General features: G+C 27.0%; 1 protein-coding gene across 2 annotated transcripts in view; it reads right to left on the reverse strand.

Moving 5' to 3' along the window:
• The window catches only part of LOC135929985 (cysteine-rich venom protein pseudechetoxin-like), a 73680-nt gene extending 66371 nt beyond the window's left edge, over positions 1–7309 (reverse strand). For both annotated transcript variants that reach the window (XM_065466743.1, XM_065466745.1), the window contains exon 1: positions 7233–7309. In XM_065466743.1, coding sequence (XP_065322815.1) covers positions 7233–7277 — 45 coding nt within the window. In that variant the 5' untranslated portion in view covers positions 7278–7309. The remainder of the gene's footprint in view (positions 1–7232) is intronic.
• Positions 7310–14452: the final 7143 nt, after the last annotated feature.

Here is a 14452-nt window from a genome sequence, read left to right on the forward strand (position 1 = left end):
ATCCGGGCTTAGGGCCAGGCCTGCAGGGCTCTGATACATACTACCAAATACCAAAATTTATTAAAATGTAATAAGACCCTTATTATTTAACATATATTTATACGGAATCACGTGGAGTCAGGTCTCATATATATCATCTCCCAAAGACGGAACCACCAAGTTAGATTAAGAAAAAAATATCATTGCTGGGATTTGAACCCATAACCATCGGATTGGCAAGCAACGCTCTTACCTACTAGGCCACAGACGTTTTCCAAAAATAACGATTTTTCAAATATATATTATAAATATATTTGGTAGTGCCAATCCAAATGAAAAATAAACAAAATAAAAATATGATAGGTAATACCTTAAGGTAGTATGCATCATTAACCGAGATATTAACATTATATCTGTAAATTGAAAAATATTAAATATGTATATTAAAAAAAATATTAATTAAAATTATATTTTTACTCGTAATGAATAATAATAAATCATTCACTTTTATTACTACTATAATTCATTCAAATTAATAATTAAAGAAAATTACATATATAAATTTCTTTTCTATTAAAGAGAATGCATGGTAAAACCGTTTTATATCAATAAAGATTAAAGGAGAGAAATCAAAGAAAATATTAGTTTTATGCTATATAAGGAATTATATTCTAATTTTAAAGAAACTTATATTTATATAAGAGTGAGCTTTAATAAATTTGCAGATTTTAGGCCATTTTTTATTTCAAAACTAAAATGATTGGTTTTCAAAAAATTAAAATATATCAACTTTTTTTTTCCCTGAAAATCTAGGCCATTGTGAACTTGAAGTTGGAATCTAAGTGGAGTAACATTTTTTCTCAATAGCCCAAGTCAAACATTACCAAGGATTAACAGAAAGAGCTACCTTCAGTGTTCATATGAGAATCAAATATTAACACATTAGATTCATTTATAATGAAAATATCACTGGAATTAATTATGCATTTGTAAAAGATGATGAATATCGGAATCAGAAGTTTCATTCTTTTTTGCCACTTTGGGAAAATTAAATTAAAGTTAGACTTTTTCCTATTAAGAAATTATAGAATTTACAATATATAAAAAATTAAATTCTTTCTTCAATAAAATCATTGATTACTTTTTTAATTTATTTTTAAGAGGAGAATTCAATACGTCAAATAAAACCAAATCCCCCCCTCCCCACCCCCACCAATTAAATATTAAATATTTGATAGCCTTTGACATATAACAATTATTGATTAATATCAAATTTATTTAGAATAATTGTAATAGACTTCTTCTTCTTCTTCTTCTCCGTTTTATGGCGATTTCCAGGTTTACCCGGGTAGGCCAGTTTTCCCTCTGATTTTTCTTTTCCATTTTTGACGGTCCTGAGCATCAATACTTGTAAGATTCAAGCTTCTCATATCCGCCGCTATCACATTTGTCCACGTCATCTTGGGTCTTCCTCTAGGTCTTGATCCTCCTACTTCCATCATTGTGCATCTCTTTATCCAGTCATCTCTTGTCATACGTTCCACATGCCCAAACCATCTTAGTCTATTTCGTCGCATTACCATACCAATCATTTCTATACCTAATCTTGCTCGCAATTCCTTGCTAGTTTTTCTCTCTCTCAGAGATACCCCACACATCCATCTAACCATCCTCATCTCTGTTCTTTCTAATTTGGCTTCGTGAATTGCTTTCATTGCCCATGTTTCACCGCCATAAACTAAACAACTCCTCACGCAGCTTACGTAAACTTTCCCCTTTAACTTCAGAGAAACTTTTTTATTTGTAAGAATAGATGACATCTCTCTGAACTTCTTCCAAGCTTGTCTGATCCTTGCAACAACAGCAGAATCTACACCACCATCTGCGTTTAGCATATCACCTAAATAACAAAACTTATCCACTTTTTCTAGGGTTAACCCATTGCCAATATCCAGACCACCATTTTTTAGGTTATCATTATTATGTATCCCTTTCATGCATGTTTTACAAATAAAGGTCATTCTTTCTAACATCAAACTGCCTTTTTTCCCACTACATCTTTTATGTACCCATTTCTGGCATCTGGTGCATTGGATAGAATTTCTAGCAACTCCTTTCCCACATACACCACAAGGCCACTTACCTGATTCTTCTATCTTTAGATTTTCCCCACCAATCATCACCTTTGTTTTTGATGCATTCATTTTCAGGCCCTTTGCTTCCATAGTCATCTTCCATTTACTAACTTTATCCCTCAATTCTCCCTCACTGTTTGCCATTAATACAAGGTCATCTGCATATAATATCTCCCAGGGAAGTCCTTCACGCATTTCTCTAGCCACCACATCCATTACTAAGATAAATAATAATGGACTCAGCACGGATCCTTGATGAAGTCCTACCTTCACCTCAAAGCTGTCACTATCACCATGATCCGTCCGTACTGCTGTTTGTGCTCCAACATACATTGCCATCACTGCGGTAACTAACCATTCCTCCACACCGGATTTTCTCAAGGCCCATCTTGTAATCTCACGCGGCACCCTATCAAATGCTTTCTCCAAATCAACAAACGCATAATAGAGTTTCTTTTCCTTCGCAAGATACTTCTCCTGAATTTGTCTCACCACAAAAATTGCATCTGTCGTGCCTTTTCCCGATGTAAAACCAAACTGCATTTCATCAATTTTGATTTGTTCCCTTATCCGCTTTTCTAACACTCTCTCAAATAATAATAAATGCATATACAAATTATTAAGATATATCTATAATTAATTCTAGCATCTTAATCTTTTAAATTAATATTTAGAAATCTACACAATCTAGTTTCCAATATAATTTAAAATGTCATCGATAGAGATTGATAAAAAAGATATGGGTGCAGATAATATATACAAAGTTATTTCTCTGTACAATGATATGTAATTTCCTTCATGTATATCGCATAAAATTTATCGAAAAAAAAACAAGTATAAATATCATTGTAAGATGTGCCAAGTAAATTTTATCCTAACTAGTAACTTCAAAGAGGAAATATTTTTATATCCTCAAACTTAAAAATATAATATGAATAAAACATAGATGAGTTTATGTAATAGTTGATTTTCTAACCCAGTCTATGACAATAACATTTAAGAATTTTATTATAAATTAAAATTACAAGAAATATATTAGCATCTCATTTTATCACTTAAAGATTATTATGTACCTAACTACTCGTATATATAATAACCATTTTTTGTCCCTTATCTGTGATACATCATCACTGATATTTTAATTTAACATGTTTAGGATATATTTTTTTAGCTATTTCCTTTAAAAAAATTTGAAAAAGTTCAAAAATAGCGATTATAACAATTGTCACCTATCTATGATACATCCTCACTGAATTTTTAATTTAACATGTTTAGAATATATATTTTTAGCTATTTCCTTTAAAAAAATTGAAAAAAGTTCAAAAATAGCGATTATGACAATTGTCACCTATCTATGTTACATCCTCACTGAATTTTTAATTTAACATGTTTAGAATATATATTTTTAGCTATTTCCTTTAAAAAAATTGAAAAAAGTTCAAAAATAAAGATTATGACAATTGTCACCTATCTGTGATACATCCTCACTGATATTTTAATTTAACATGTTTAGGATATATTTTTTTAGCTATTTCCTTTAAAATAATTTGAAAAAGTTCAAAAATAGCGATTATGACAATTGTCACCTATCTATGATACATCCTCACTGAATTTTTAATTTAACATGTTTAGAATATATATTTTTAGCTATTTCCTTTAAAAAAATTGAAAAAAGTTCAAAAATAGCGATTATGATAATTGTCACCTATCTATGATACATCCTCACTGAATTTTTAATTTAACATGTTTAGAATATATATTTTTAGCTATTTCCTTTAAAAAAATTGAAAAAAGTTCAAAAATAAAGATTATGACAATTGTCACCTATCTGTGATACATCCTCACTGATATTTTAATTTAACATGTTTAGGATATATTTTTTTAGCTATTTCCTTTAAAAAAATTTGAAAAAGTTCAAAAATAGCGATTATGACAATTGTCACCTATCTATGATACATCCTCACTGAATTTTAAATTTAACATGTTTAGAATATATATTTTTAGCTATTTCCTTTAAAAAAATTGAAAAAAGTTCAAAAATAGCGATTATGACAATTGTCACCTATCTATGATACATCCTCACTGAATTTTTAATTTAACATGTTTAGAATATATATTTTTAGCTATTTCCTTTAAAAAATTGAAAAAAGTTCAAAAATAACGATTATGACAATTGTCACCTATCTATGATACATCCTCACTGAATTTTTAATTTAACATGTTTAGAATATATATTTTTAGCTATTTCCTTTAAAAAAATTGAAAAAATTTCAAAAATAAAGATTATGACAATTGTCACCTATCTATGATACATCCTCACTGAATTTTAAATTTAACATGTTTAGAATATATATTTTTAGCTATTTCCTTTAAAAAAATTTGAAAAAGTTCAAAAATAGCGATTATGACAATTGTCACCTATATATGATATATCCTCACTGAATTTTAAATTTAACATGTTTAGAATATATATTTTTAGCTATTTCCTTTAAAAAAATTGAAGAAAGTTCAAAAATAACGATTATGACAATTGTCACCTATCTATGATACATCCTCACTGAATTTTTAATTTAACATGTTCAGAATATATATTTTTAGCAATTTGCTATAAAAAACTCAAAAAAGTTCAAAAATGTCGATTATGACAATTGTCACTTATCTATGGTACATCTTCACTGAAATTTAGATTTAACATGTCTACAATATATATTTTTATCTATTTCATTTAAAAAAGTTCAAAAATAACCATCATAACAAATAGCTCTTTTCTATGGTACATCTTTACTTAAAAATTTTAAAAAATAACTATGATGGAATAGTTAAATCAGAGCTTTATAATTTAAAGAAGCTTTAAGAAACTTTCCCGCCTATAATATTAATATCTACTAAATGTTATTTGACTTTTGGTCCAAAAAAATGATCTAGATATTTGGTTAGGTGAAAAAAAGCAACCCTAACTTTAAGGCGTCTTTAAAAAAAACGATCCATATTTTGGGTCGGATTGAATAAAACGACCCGATGTTTGAGTCTGAGTCAGAAAAACGACCCAAACTTTGAGTTGGAGTCGAAAAATACGATCTAAACTTCAAGTTGGAGTCGAAAAATACGACCCAAACTTCTAGTTTGAGTCGAAAAATACGACCCTAACTTCAAGTTTGAGTCGAAAAATACGACCCAAATTTCAAGTTTGAGTCGAAAAATACAACCCAAATTTTGAGTCGGAGTCGTAAAAAACGACCCATATTTTAGTCGAGGTCGTTTTTTTCGGCTTGGACTTGGGTCGGAGTCGAAAAAAACGACCCATATTTTGGGTCGAAGTCGTTTTTTTCGGCTTGAACTCGGGTCGAAGTCGTAAAAAACGACCAAAACTTTGAGTTGGAGTCGAAAAAAACGACCCAAAATTTGGGTGAGCTCTGTTCGAGCCGACTCGGCTAAGCCGATTAACAACACTAGCATAGAAGTATGATATAGGGAGGCTATGTAAAAAATAAACGTCTTAAATTTAGAAAAATATTTACGATAAGAAGATCATACGAATATATTACCGCGAATGCATTATAGCGAATGTATTATAGCGAATGAATTATCGCGAATACATTATAGCGAATGCATTATAGCGAATGCATTATAGCGAATGCATTATAGCGAATGCATAGCGAATGCATTATAGCGAATGCATTATAGCGAATGCATTATAGCGAATGCATTAGAGTGAATGCATTATAGCGAATGCATTATAGCGAATGAATTATCGCGAATGCATTATAGCAAATGCATTATAGCGAATGCATTATAGCGAATGCATTATAGCAAATGCATTATAGCGAATGCATTATAGTGAATGCATTATCATATCGCGAATGGAGTTTCATGAAAGTTACAATTTTATATTTATCGACTTTTCAACTGACTTAGTTGAATCTGAAAATTAAGTTAAAAAGGGGATTGGCTCTAAAAACATTTTTTTATTGAAATTAAGGCTAAGGCTTATCTTTTTTTTGACTCAAAATATATAAAAAAGATTCTAAGTAATAAAATAGATTTCTCTTTTTCATCTAATCATTTTAAATATTAAACATCAAGTTTTTTCTTTTTAATTTATTGAAAACTTGTAGGGGAGAACGGGGTTATGACGAACCCTAAAGGCAAACCTTAAGAAAATTATAAGTACTTTATCATTTTTAATAAAAAATATCTCATTTTGTTCAGCTCTATTAGTTTTATGATATGTTTAAATTTCAAAAATACATCTCTAATAATTTTTTCAAAATATCATTTTTCCTGGAATTTTTTTTGGTAACCGAGTGAACCCTACCCGGGGACGAACAAGCTCTTGGTCGAGGCTATTACAAACTCTGCTTAATTTTCCATATATAAAAGTTATATATTTTTTTTTTAGGAATTTAATGATTTAAACATAAAAGTGTTATATAAAATCATTTAAATTCACAATCTTTGCAAATAAAAAAACAATAAAATTGCAAAGCCATGTAACTAATAACTGACATTGAAAGCAGTCTTGATTGTTATGCTTGATATAATTTATTTGTATACCAAACAATTATTTATCATATAACATTTTTCGATTTTTTTTCTTTTAGTTTTGCATGTCAAATTTTTAAAAAATAGCAAAAAAAAAAAAGGTTCGACCTAACCCCATAAAAATAGCCCCAGTAGCACCACTTTGATTAAGATCATATTTTGAAGTATTTATATTATCAATTTTGTTCGGGTAAATTGTTATTCTATAAAATAGGATTTTTTCTTTTATATAAGATAATTTTTGTGTGGTAAAATTGTATATTAATCTTTATTTTTGAAAAATAGTAAAAGTGTAAAAAGTTACTTTTGAAGGTATGAATGATATAAAGCATTATAAAAATTCTTCAAGCGGTCCGATAGAAATAAAAATTATAGCCGCATATGCAATATATAAGTATATAGTTTTGGTAAAAAATTATCTCTTAGAGTTTAATACTCTAGAAAATAAAGGTACTCTCACTATAACCCTGGGTTCATTATAATACAGGTCTCCCCTAATTATGGGCATCAAAAATTTTTTAGCTTTAGCTGATAACATAAAATAATATCACAAAGTTCTATCCAAAAGTGTCTTACTTTGTAAAATAAACAAAAAATGTCTACCAATATGGCAGGTAACATCAAGAAATTGGGTAGGTATCTGATAAATTCTAGTGGAATTCGTATTACGAATCTATGGTTTTGCTTGATAAAATCTTAGTTGAAAAACAAAAGGAGCTTGATGAGTTATATGATAACAATGGGGTTAGCTTGGTGAACTGGATTAATATTCCAATTTTTCCTAGAGAATTCAGGAATTAAACTTGATTCCAATTTTTCTTCTCATGTCAAAATTTTATCATTATCAGATCTTTGATAAAATACATAATTTAGAAAATTATCGTATGTTTATATTGTTAGTGGTATTTAATAATGAGATTTGTTTAATAATGCCAAAATATTTTATGTTATAGTTTATGAATTTGAATAAATCTTTAAAAATATATATGTCCGACTATATTTTTTTATCTTAATTTTCTAAAAGCCACTTTATAAAATTTAAAATATTTTGTTTTTATGTTATAGTTTATGAATTAAAGGAAATCTTTTAAAATATATATGTACGACTACATTTTTTTTATCTTAATTTTCTAAAAACCACTTTATAAAATTATATATTTTGAGAATATTAAGACAGGAGATTTCATAAAAAACGAATGACACGTTTCGGAGTTAATAAGATTTCAAAACGCGACGTTTTTTAGCCGGCCGGTAAATAATCAAAATTTTTGATCTCATTATCAACTTTCTTCCAATAGTAGGAATATGGCTAGTATTCGTTTTTGTCAATATCATCATAAGCTTGACAATTTATAATTGAATTTATTAAATACCATGAGATAGCCCAACAAACACTTAACTTAAGTTATACATTAATAAATATTTTTAATATTTTATATTTTAAGATTGATTCTAGTAAAAGTTAATTTTTGCCCCAACAAGCCCCAAACCCCAGGTTTGTAGATTACATTGGTTTATTAAGTCTCCTATAGGATAATTGTTATTATCAATAATACACCATTTGTATATAAATAATTCATAAAAAATTTCAAAATGTGATATTTTATTTTAAAAAATGTTTAAGTTTTAATGAATTTTTTAATTTTTTTTCTAATTCTTTTGATTATCAACCACCAGAAAAGGTGAAAGTTAAAGGGAAAAAAATAGAATTTAAAGCTATAATAGTAGCCAATGAATACTTATTATATCATATTTTTAAGCATAATATAATTAATTCGACCTAATTCTACTAGCCCCTAGTTACTGATATGATTTACCCTTTCCAGCGCTAAAAAAATATGTTGATAATTTTTTCTTTTTATTATAGTAAATGGTTTTAAATTTTTCATAAACATTTTTAAAAAAATAAGTGGTTATAATACAACCCTCTCCCAAGCCATATCTGGCAAAAAAATTTTAAAATAAGATTAGACGAAGGGGAACATTGGATTGAGACCTCTATCTTATTAAATCTTTTGTAATCGTCAAAATTATTAATTTTATAGCTTTAAAACATAAAATCTTATCTTTTTTAAATTTAAACATAGTTAAATTTAAAAATAATAAATGCTCCTGTTTCTAATATAAATCTTAAAATGATAAAAAATATATTTAATTATATATTTTGGTGGTTTCAATAGAGATGATATGTGAATTTAGTTCAAATTTAATATTTTGTAAGTTATTTTCAAATCATATTATTCTGCCTGAAAGGGAATGCCTACAATAAATATTTTTAAACATAATGATTATGAGACTTTCTGAAATGGGAAAAGAAGATTTTTTAATTTCATATTCTGTCTATTTAATTATTTCTAAATCTCACTGTGCAAATTGGTTTATTATTCATGATACGGTTTAAAACAATTTCAACTTTAAGAGAGACAGAAGGCCACAAATCCATATTTTTATGCCGTTTAATATTATAGTGAAAAACATTTTAATTATGCTTTAATATTATTTACTTATCTTAAATTCCGTATAAAACAATTTATAAAATACAGAGAAAATATTAAAAATAACGAAATTTGAAAATTTAGGGCAGGGCTTTAAATAATCAGAGCTAAAAAATGCAGACCGAAGAACACAGGTATATTAATTTACGACATTTATATTATTTATTTTATTACTAATTATGACATTGAAATATGTTAAATTCAATTTTGTCTGTACTGTAAAAAATAGCTAAATATTAATAAAAGTATAATTTTTTTTGGCGTTGATAAAGGAGTAACTACCTGAATCACGGGGAAATTTTTGATCTTTTTTTTATTTATTTATTTTTTAAAATATTTTTTATGTGGTCACTTGAATATTTATTTTTTTATATATTTTTATGTGGTTATTTGAATAATTATTATTTTAACTTATATATTTTTATGTGGTCATTTTAATAATTATTATATGGTCATTTTATTATTAAGAAAACCTCTCATTTGTATATATGTGAATATAGTTATTTTAGTAATTTGTTTTTCCTTAAAATATATATATATATATATATATATATATATCTATATCTATATCTATATTATCATTAATCATAATTAAAATTAGACATAAATTTGATATAAAAAATAAATTTTTTATTTTTATAGGCAAAATATATTTAAAAATAATTTTAAACTGGCGTAAAATTATTTATGACCCAGACAAAATGTTTTTAAGATTATTTTATCCCTTTTTTTATTCAAGGGTGTTCTGAGAATCAAATTACTCAATATATCATTTAAATAATTATGATTAAAAGTTATAAAGGTTTAGATCTAGAGATATATAATAACTTTGTTTACAGCCTTGATAAAAAGGTGCCTCCTACCTACTAATATAGGTGCGTAGAGAGAAATACTCACAAGTGTATGGCCAGGCTCACATGCCGAAATAATAAAAAAATTCCAAATAAATTCGAGCACAATCATATTCCGGATATTGCTCAAACTGAGTCACGAAAAATTGTTAACGAAATTAAGCATAAAGCGAAAACAACTATCGATACTCCCAGTATGATTATCTCGGAGATATCGGCAAATCTAGATGACTCCATCGCAATGAAGATTCCTAACTCCAGCCTTATTAAAAGGATAATACACCGTACAAGAAGCTCTCACAATCATCCACCACCGTGCCCAACTTCTTTGGCCGAATTAATTTTACCCTACGAATATACTATTACCGAGAAAGGCGAGAATTTTATCATTCATGATGATGAGGTAAAATTGAACAATTTGTTTAAATTTTATATATTTTTGGTAAATTGCAAGTAACTATTTTAAAAATTATTAGATTAAACTTTTAATATTGCAATTTTATATTATAAATTAAGATAAACGAGCGACTTTTAATATTCTCCACTGATGGAAATCTTGAATTTCTCTCCTCATGTGCGATGTGGTTCACCGATGGTACTTTTAAATGTACACCTCCTCCTTTTCATCAACTTTATACGCTTCACGGAGTAAAAAAAAAACGGTTTTCCCACTAGTTTACATATTGATGACCGGTAAAAGGAGTGAGGATTACAAGCGAGTTTTTGAAATTATTCGATCATATGTAACAATCTCTCCTGATTTTATAATGACCGATTTTGAGTTATCGGCAATCAATGCATTCAAATCGGTCTTCCCGTTAACGAAACAAAGAGGATGTTTATTTCATTTTGGTCAAAGTTTTTGGAGAAAAATACAAAGGTTTCCAGAAATATCAATGCAATATAAAACCAATACACAATTTTGTTTATTTTTAAAAATGATAGTATGTTTGACCTATGTGCCAGAAACAGATGTTACAATGGCTTTTGAGACATTAATAATGTCTCCGTTTTATCAAGAAAATGTTATTTTACAGCCGATTATTGATTATTTTGAAAACACATATATAGGGAAATCTTATGGGAGGGAAAGATTAATCCCAATTTTTCCCATTCCCTTATGAAATTGCTATAATTCCACACTTAATGGCGACGCGAATACAAATAATTCTGTGGAGAGATGGCACAGGAGTTTTAATTCATTGCTGACTTCCTATCATCCTACAATATGGAGATTTATAACAGGTATAATATTAGATTTCCAGGTAAAAAATTTAAGAAAAAAATTCTAGAATAATTTAGTTTTTTTTAATTAAAAAAGGAAAATTGATTATACATTGAATATTTATATCATTTTAAGGACTTAAAAAGCAACAAAGTTTAACTGAATTAAAAATTGTCCAACTACAAGGAGGTGATGATGAAGCTTCTCCAAGAAAAAAAATACCGGAATCTCTCAGAAAGACTAAAAAGAATAGTATCGGATTACAGAAATCGCGATATTTTATCGTACTTGAAGGGCCAGCATCCAATATTAATTTAAATATATAATTTTACAATAATGTATTCAATTATAATAAAAAAATAAAATAGCAAATATATATTTTTATATTATTTTATATTTTTTAGTAAAAATATAAAACTCTATAAGCAGCTAGCAGATTGTAATTGTATTCTCATATTATTATTATTAGATTTTTGGTTAGAAAAATTCATTTTTGTGGCAATATAGTGAATTGATCTTTAATATTATATGAAGAGTTTTATAAATAAAATTAAATTCTATATATAAATTGAAACGCGAAAGTGAGATTTAAAAAAATTACTAATCAAAAATATTAAGGGTTGTAAACATTAATAAATTTTAATATAACGAGTTAGATTTCAGGCACTAGTCTTGATCCCAAGTTCAGTTAGGGTTCCAGAATTTAAAAAAAATTATATTATTATTTTAGAGTAATAAAATATAACAAAATATGAGTTAATAAACAAGTCATGTAATCTATTTATAAATCTTATTTCGTAGTATCATCAATTAACTTATAATAAATCTTTAAAAAAAGAAAAAAAATTATTGCACCTTTCATCTTTTTAAAGTAAGGGCCAAAAGTAAATTATAATATGGTAATAACTTTATTTTTATCCAATTCCAAAAATGTCTAAAGATTTTAATAGAAAATATTATTTCAGCCGCCGGGTTATTTTTAAAAGAATAGCTTTATCAACGCCAAAAAAAAATTATACTTTTATTAATATTTAGCTATTTTTTTACAGTACAGACAAAATTGAATTTAACATATTTCAATGTCATAATTAGTAATAAAATAAATAATATAAATGTCGTAAATTAATATACCTGTGTTCTTCGGTCTGCATTTTTTAGCTCTGATTATTTAAAGCCCTGCCCTAAATTTTCAAATTTCGTTATTTTGAATATTTTCTCTGTATTTTATAAATTGTTTTATACGGAATTTAAGATAAGTAAATAATATTAAAGCATATTTAAAATGTTTTTCACTATAATATTAAACGGCATAAAAATATGGATTTGTGGCCTTCTGTCTCTCTTAAAGTTGAAATTGTTTTAAACCGTATCATGAATAATAAACCAATTTGCACAGTGAGATTTAGAAATAATTAAATAGACAGAATAAAAAATCTTCTTTTCCCATTTCAGAAAGTCTCATAATCATTATGTTTAAAAATATTTATTGTAGGCATTCCCTTTCAGGCAGAATATTATGATTTGAAAATAACTTACAAAATATTAAATTTGAACTAAATTCACATATCATCTCTATTGAAACCACCAAAATATATAATTAAATATATTTTTTATCATTTTAAGATTTATATTTGAAACAGGAGCATTTATTATTTTTAAATTTAACAATGTTTAAATTTAAAAAAGATAAGATTTTATGTTTTAAAGCTATAAAATTAATAATTTTGACGATTACAAAAGATTTAATAAGATAGAGGTCTCAATCCAATGTTCCCCTTCGTCTAATCTTATTTAAAATTTTTTTTGCCAGATATGGCTTGGGGGAGGGTTGTATTATAACCACTTATTTTTTTAAAAATATTTATGAAAAATTTAAAACCATTTACTATAATAAAAAGAAAAAATTATCAACATATTTTTTTAGCGCTGGAAAGGGTAAATCATATCAGTAACTAGGGGCTAGTAGAATTAGGTCGAATTAATTATATTATGCTTAAAAATATGATATAATAAGTATTCATTGGCTACTATTATAGCTTTAAATTCTATTTTTTTTCCCTTTAACTTTCACCTTTTCTGGTGGTTGATAAACAAAAGAATTAGAAAAAAATTATAAAATTCATTAAAACTTAAACATTTTTTAAAATAAAATATCACATTTTGAAATTTTTTATGAATTATTTATATACAAATGGTGTATTATTGAAAATAACAATTATCCTATAGGAGACTTAATAAACCAATATAATCTACAAGCCTGGGGTTTGGGGCTTGTTGGGGCAAAAATTAACTTTTACTAGAATCAATCTTTAAATATAAAATACTAAAATATTTATTAATAGGGTCTTTTGTAAAAAACGACTTAATCTAATCGCTAAAAAAATTGAGTATACCAATTTCACATATTTTTTAATTAAATACGAATTTCATAAATAACAAGTGACGTGTTTTAGAGGTAAATAATTTTAAAACGCTACTTTAAATAAATATAGACAATTAAACTGATTCTCTGGTTTTTTGGAACTTAATAAATGGGTTAAATATAATTTTGTCAAATATAAATCACTATTGCATTGTGATAATGAGTTGTAATGCATTCGCGATATTGCATTCGCTATGATGCATTCGCTGTAATGTATTCGCTCTAATATATTCGCGATAATACGTTCGCTGTAATGCATTCGCTATAATGTTTTCGCGCTAATATATTCGCTATAATACATTCGCTATGATGCATTCGCGATAATGCATTCGCGGTATTACATTCGCTGTAATGCATTCGCTATAATGTTTTCGCGGTATTGCATTCGCTATAATGCATTCGCGCTAATATATTCGCTATAATACATTCGCTATGATGCTTTCGCGATAATGCTTTCGCGGTATTACATTCGTTGTAATGCATTCGCTATAATATTTTCGCGGTAATGCATTCGCGCTAATATATTCGCTTTGATACATTCGCTATAATGCATTCGCGGTAATGCATTCGCTATAATAACTTTTCGCGGTAATCGACATTCGCGACAATGCATTCGCGATAATACATTTCGCGGTAAAAGTTTCGAGGTATTGACGTGATACGATATTCAATATTCCAATTGATTATTGTTCTTATTCTATGAATGATTCCGATAAATTATTTATTCCATTATAATTTCAATTATTCCAAAATTATTTTATTTGAGATAAATTGATCATAATATGATAATAATTAACGAGATG

Source organism: Gordionus sp. m RMFG-2023, chromosome 5 (genome assembly GCF_954871325.1).
Source record: "Gordionus sp. m RMFG-2023 chromosome 5, tfGorSpeb1-WG-v2, whole genome shotgun sequence".
In the NCBI taxonomy this organism is placed as follows: domain Eukaryota; kingdom Metazoa; phylum Nematomorpha; class Gordioida; order Chordodea; family Parachordodidae; genus Gordionus; species Gordionus sp. m RMFG-2023.